This window comes from Acyrthosiphon pisum, chromosome A1 (genome assembly GCF_005508785.2).
Source record: "Acyrthosiphon pisum isolate AL4f chromosome A1, pea_aphid_22Mar2018_4r6ur, whole genome shotgun sequence".
Classification (NCBI taxonomy): Eukaryota; Metazoa; Arthropoda; class Insecta; order Hemiptera; family Aphididae; genus Acyrthosiphon; species Acyrthosiphon pisum.
Genome location: NC_042494.1, coordinates 16,259,312 through 16,265,591, shown reverse-complemented (window position 1 = coordinate 16,265,591; position 6,280 = coordinate 16,259,312). Strand labels below are relative to the sequence as shown.

Genomic DNA, 6,280 nt, shown 5'->3' with positions numbered 1-6,280 from the left:
TACAAAACTTTATTTATTTATTTCTATATTTAAATGGGCAAACCAAATTACAATAATATTTGTTATTAAAGATATTGCTAATCTTGAATATAATAATAGTAATAGACAATAGTACAAATAGTACAATTAGCATGGCTGGCCAAGTTAATGATTTTTTTTAACTCAGTTAAGTTAAGTTAATGTGCACCAATAACAAAAAGTTAAAAGTTAATTTAACTATAGGTTAACTCAGTTAAGTTAAAAATTATTACACACTTTTTGTTAACTTTTTATTAAGTTAAAAAAAATAAATTTGTTTATACAACACTAGACTACTTAATTTTTACCAACCCAAAACTAAATTATAGAGTATAGCGTTTATACTTTATAGTTTATACAGTATTTCCATATTAGTTAGATTCGAATGATATACATTTTTTACTTTAAAAAATTCACGGTAAATATTTTTTGACATGTAAACAAAATAGACTGAAATAGTGAAATATAAAAAAATTAAAAACAAAATAAATTAACTTAACTCAATTCTTGAATTGAAAATTTTACCCGTTAATTTCACGTTAATTAAAAAAGAAATTTAGTAAGTTGACAGTTATAAGTTAATGAAAAGCCAAAAGTAACTAGTTAAGTTAAAAAGTTAATATAAAATTAACTTATTAACTTAACTTTAACTTTTTAACTCGTTAATGCCCAGCCTTGACAATTCATAAATAGATAGGTTTAAGTTAATTTTGTTTACGTAATTTTTCGAATTCTTGATTGTATTATTTTACTATTGAAATTATTATTATTATTATTGTTCTTATTTTTTGATTAGGCTTCGACGACTATAAAACAGTCGGTACGGCTGAAAATACGTGATAATATATAGACATAAGCGACTTGGTAGTGGTGTTTGCGTAATAATTTAAACTGTGATTATAAAGTAGTAAAGTACATACCTCTATAATTAATAAAAATACAATTCTACAGTTGTTAATTTTTTCTTAACTTACTGTATGATGATGTTGCAAAAAAAACTTATTTACATAAAATCCAAAGGCATGATATGAAAGGATGGAAAAAATAAATAGGTAGTGAACAATTTGTTAATACATAACTTACTTTTTCATGTTAAAATTTAAGAGTATTTGGAAGAATAAAGTGATTTTTTTGTATTCAAAACCGTAGTTTTGTTTATCTTGTTATTATTCAAAAGTCTGTAAAATCCCTGGAATGCATGAATAATGAATATATAAAAATATATTTTTTTTTAATTATGTAACATTATGATTTTTGATTCAAGGGCATATTAGATTTTATCGAAAATTCAACCCAAGGAGTGATTTTCTTCACGTTCGGTTCCACAATTAAAGTGTCATCTTTGCCGGGACACATTGAACAGTCGTTTAAAGAAGTGTTGGCTAACATTCCTCAGAGAGTTTTGTGGAAATACGAAGGTGAAATGAAGGACAAACCGAAAAACGTGATGACGAGAAAATGGTTCCCTCAACGAGATATCTATGTAAGTACACTTTACGGTAGACAAACCCATCGCTGGTCGTTCCTGAGAAAAATAAAAAATAATTATATTAAATATATCCGGAGTGTACGAAGCTGTGGATGGCGGTGTTCCCGTACTGGGATTTCCAGTAATTTACGATCAGCCGAGAAACATTGAAAATTTGGTCCTCAATGGAATGGCTATATATCCATGGACCTGTTGTCGACGACCAAAGAAAATCTGTCCTATACTCCTATGCCATTTCGGAACTCATCAACAACGAAAAGTAAACCTTTGATGATAATATTATTAATTACGAATGAGACATTTGATTTACCACTCGTTTTCAAATATAGTATTTTATTTATTATATCTATGTTATATTATGTACGTATATTGTTTATAGATATGTGAAAAATGCTAAAATTGCTTCCAACCGTTTTAAAGATCGACCGATGACACCACAACAGTCGGTCGTATATTGGACAGAGTATGTAATCCGTCACAAAGGCGCGCCACATTTGAAATATCACGCTCTGAACCTCACTTGGTATCAATATCTCATGTTAGATATAATTGCTGTACCGTTGATTTTTGTTTTGCTAGTCGCATTTGTTGTCTTTAAGGTTTTTAAATGTATAAACATTTAAAAAAAAGATAAAGTTAAAACTCAGTGAGTCTGGTAGTCAACGTTTGTTATAGTGATAACCAAAATACTGCACTATTCGTGTAGTGTTTATCTTTTACTATTATCACTATTATTTTTAACAATGTTATTATATACATTTTTAATACTATTATTAATATTTTGATGTATATGAGTTATGGTTGTTGTGTATCCGGCAGGCGGCAATAGACAAATTACTAAACTAAATATAAGTACAATCGAAAAGAAAAAGTGCATCAAATAAACATTATAAATTAGATATCATGGTTCTCTATTACCAATTATCGATATATGTTAGATATAATTTTGTTAAATTATTATTAAGGAGATAAAAAAAGGAATGAGTCGTTATTAATAAAATATATCGGAAATATTTTGAAGTTTTTAATACATTAAAATCCTATTTCTATAATAATATTATATTCACTATAATGATATCATATTAAATCAAAAAAAGAAGAAGTGGATAGACTCAAGGACTAGTGTAATTGATATGAGCCTTGTATAATATGGAAGTACGTACTGAATTTAGTGCTCATATATTTAATATTAATAAAGGTGGAGTAGGATGAAAAAAAGTTCTGGTTCGGCAATGAACTTGGTATGTACAATGGCTGTTGATAAATATAGTATATACTTCTTTAGTACATACCTATTTAAAACACATGTCATTGGGATGTGGGCGTGAAAAGATACGGCGATAATCATCGTACAATTGTTCACAAATGAACAAATTTTTTAATCGTTCGAAATTAATATGAAATCCAAACGGCAATGAAAATCAGTTTTACCTAAACAAACGAGCAAGCAGTAGGCAACTGGTATAATTATTTCGTATGTTATGATTGACAATACGCTATTGTAAACACTTATAATATTATCATACTAATACAATAACGCTTCGGTCACCTACCTAACTTAAGTACCTATGATGTAATAGTTATTATTATATCAGTTCGAGTCCGGAGCTCTTCGCGCGCGAGCAATCTCGCATAATATACGCGCGGTGCTACTCCATACCTATATTATACATTTATACCTATTACCTACGTATACAAAATAACCTATACAAAAAAAAATGTCTATGGCGATCCTGAAAATGTCGACCATGGTCAGGCTGTCGTTGTATTTATGGTTGTCGGTTGTCTTGCGGACGATACCGGTCGGGGAGGCTGCCCGAATACTGGCTGTCGAAACGGTGGCGGGCAAGAGCCACTGGAACTTCATGAGCTCAGTGCTCAGGTCACTGACGGACGCCGGCCACACGGTGACCGTTTTCACGCCGTTTCCAGACGGTGACCGGGCCAACTACACGGAGGTGGACATATCCCGCGACTTCCCAATAAAGCTTGATATGGACTTGATGAAGACGATTCGTGAATTCGGAGATCCGTTCGTGTTAATGAATGCCATGTCCAGAGTGATACGAATTTATTGCGACGCAATCTACGGCAACCAGAAACTGGCTGACCTGATAGGTTCTGAGGCAAGAGACCGTTACGACTTGCTCTTAATCGAGCCGCTTGGCTTTGACTGCGTTTCGTACCTGGCTGACTCTCTCGGTCTACCTGTGATCTACTTGATCCCCTCACCGATGATCACCTTCGCCGAGCGACTGTTCACCGGTCACGTGTCCAACCCGGCTTGCGTGTCCAACATGTTTGCCAGCCACGCCGTGCCCGGCACATTCGTCCAGAGATTCGCAAACACGGCGCTGCTGACGTACAGCATGGCCAAGACTAAGTACGACCAGCTGATCACCTTGTTCACGGACCCGAGACCGTATGACCTGGCACCAACAGTCAATCCGTCCATAATCTTCCAGAACAGTCATTACGTGACCGAGTCATCAAGTCCGGTCACGCCGAACGTTATCTACGTGGGTGGTATACACCTTAAACCCGCTAAAACCATACCAAAAGTGAGTGATACCTATATTAATTACCATATTAAGTAGATTCCACACCGCCGTTTTTTTGAGAACAATTTTAATAAATAATATATATTTAATTCATTATGAAATCGATGTTGAATACATTGGTAGTAAGTTGATATTGTGTCCGCACTCTCATTAACGTGTCATAAAATGCTTATTATCGAAATCGTTTTATTGTAAAATGCTGTAAATCAGATCTAAACGAGTGCCAACATACTTACTTAATTTTTACACGGAAAATAATTATTTGCAAACATTTTAGGTCCTGCGCCGAGCGAAGAAGCTAGTGGTTTTACAATGGCGTTTAATTTTTATTTCTTTATTTTTTATCTTGTATACCACATTTCTACCAGAAGGAGTGCTTCGATTTCAACATAGGAACCTATAGTATCTTATCTTTTAGTAATAATTCGATCAAGATGGTACTGTAAAGAAATCATTTTTTGATTTTCTCATGAGTTATTTAATGCCACGGGAAAAACCAGCGACAAATTACAAAAATGCTATAAATGGGATTTTAATTTCTTCCACTTATTGTGTATCGCCATAGAAACGAATAAAAAATTATAATATTAAAATATCAATTCAACTTACAGGCTATAATAGATAATAATACTATATAAAATATCCAGGCTGACAAACCATCTCCGTTCAGAATCGTTTTTTTTTATACAATGATATTATATCATTGGATTCAAGTTTAATACAATCCATTATACACTGACCCACTTTAAACCTACTGTACAGCAAAGCGACATCCACTTACTCTCTTTTTATTTTGTTGTTAAGTCAACTTTGGAGTTTCAAGCTAAATTTTTAATTCATTATTCTTAAAAATAATAAATGTCACTTGAAATTTAGAAAAAAATGTGCCTATCATTAAATTTACTGTCCATTACCGTAAAAACAAAGGGCAATGTAATAACAATATTTGAACCTTGTGCACAGTAATTGGGTATTACTTTCGATGAAAACTTACGTTGGAATGTACATTAATATTATATTATAGTCATGCGTCTGTGATATCACCCGTAGATAGAGTGACACAAGGTAAAACCTACTATTCGTCTTACCTCCGTACGGTCTAAGCTTATGACTCTCTTTTGAATAAATTCAGATCAGCATTGTTAACCTTATTGAGGCACGATAGTATGCGTTTGTCGATTCTACGGACGTTCCTCCAAAATTGGAATGACTTCTAGAATCTTATAATATACCGTAGAGCTATTCTGTTTAAATAAACTTTATTGTCTAAAGATATGTATATGTATGTCACAGCACTGTTCCAATTATTCAAAAGGTAAGAACGAAGGAACTACTGCTTCCCATTGCCAAGTTTGATACAATGTTATTTTCAAACGCGTGGATTTTCCCTACATAGCAGTATTATATCGATTGGCTAATACCTATTATAGAATCCCAACTTGGAAATCTAAGCAAGTATCGGAGAGATACTAGGAGGTACATTCCCTTGATAAGATCTATTCAGCATATTTTTAAATATCATTGCAAATTATAGGTTTCTACTTCGAACAATAAATACATAAAAACCAACAATATTATATATCAACAATCGTAAATATTTACTGAAAGCTAACAAGCGGACACAACAGGGAATTAAGGTGCTTAAAACATGTGTAGTTTAGAAACCTAAGACTAGTTAAAAATACCTAAACGATAAAATTAAAACTCAATGAGTCTAGTAGTCAACGATTGTCATGATATCAAATACTGCTCCATTAGATACAAATCGTGTAATGTTTATCTTTTACTATTATCACTATTACTTTTAATTATGTTATTACATAAATTGTTATTTCTATAATTATTATTTTGATGTAAGAGTTATGGTTGTCGTGTATCTGGCAATAGACGGATTACTAAAATATATATAAGTGTAATCGAAAAGAAAAAATGTATCAATTAAACATTATACATTTGATAGCATAGTTCTCCATTTTCAATTGTGGAGATATGTAATTTAATTTCATTAAATTATCACTGAGAACATAAAAAATCACGAGTCGTTATTAATAAAATATGTAGGAGATATTCTTTTTTACTTACTGACTTAATATATTATGTTAACATTTTTAGGTGAATTGTTTAAAGTTTTCAAGACATATAAATGTTATCTTTATAGAAATATAATAATTAATAATTGTTTAGTTGAAGAAGGAAACAGACTCGAGGACTA

At 31.9% G+C, this 6,280-nt stretch overlaps 2 protein-coding genes across 2 annotated transcripts in view; both read left to right on the top strand.

Annotated features, from left to right (window-relative positions):
- LOC100572184 (UDP-glucuronosyltransferase 1-7C) overlaps positions 1-2,406 on the top strand; it is a 12,808-nt gene extending 10,402 nt beyond the window's left edge. Inside the window, 1 exon segment of the mRNA XM_029486179.1 lies at positions 1,887-2,406. Coding sequence (XP_029342039.1) covers positions 1,887-2,130 — 244 coding nt within the window. The 3' untranslated portion in view covers positions 2,131-2,406.
- An 840-nt stretch (positions 2,407-3,246) lies between these two features.
- LOC115033510 (UDP-glucuronosyltransferase 2B7-like) lies at positions 3,247-5,424 on the top strand. Its single transcript, XM_029486178.1, has 2 exons — positions 3,247-4,068; positions 5,362-5,424. The coding sequence occupies exons 1-2, from the start codon at positions 3,247-3,249 to the stop codon at positions 5,422-5,424; spliced, it is 885 nt and encodes a 294-aa protein (XP_029342038.1).
- Positions 5,425-6,280: the final 856 nt, after the last annotated feature.

What these genes read in the sequence shown, in the direction of transcription:
- LOC115033510 (XM_029486178.1), top strand. Translation starts at nt 3,247, where the DNA reads ATGTCGACCATGGTCAGGCTGTCGTTGTATTTATGGTTGTCGGTTGTC. An exon ending in CCGCTAAAACCATACCAAAA is followed by an intron (nt 4,069 to 5,361) that starts GTGAGTGATACC and finishes TGTATGTCACAG; the next exon opens with CACTGTTCCAATTATTCAAA.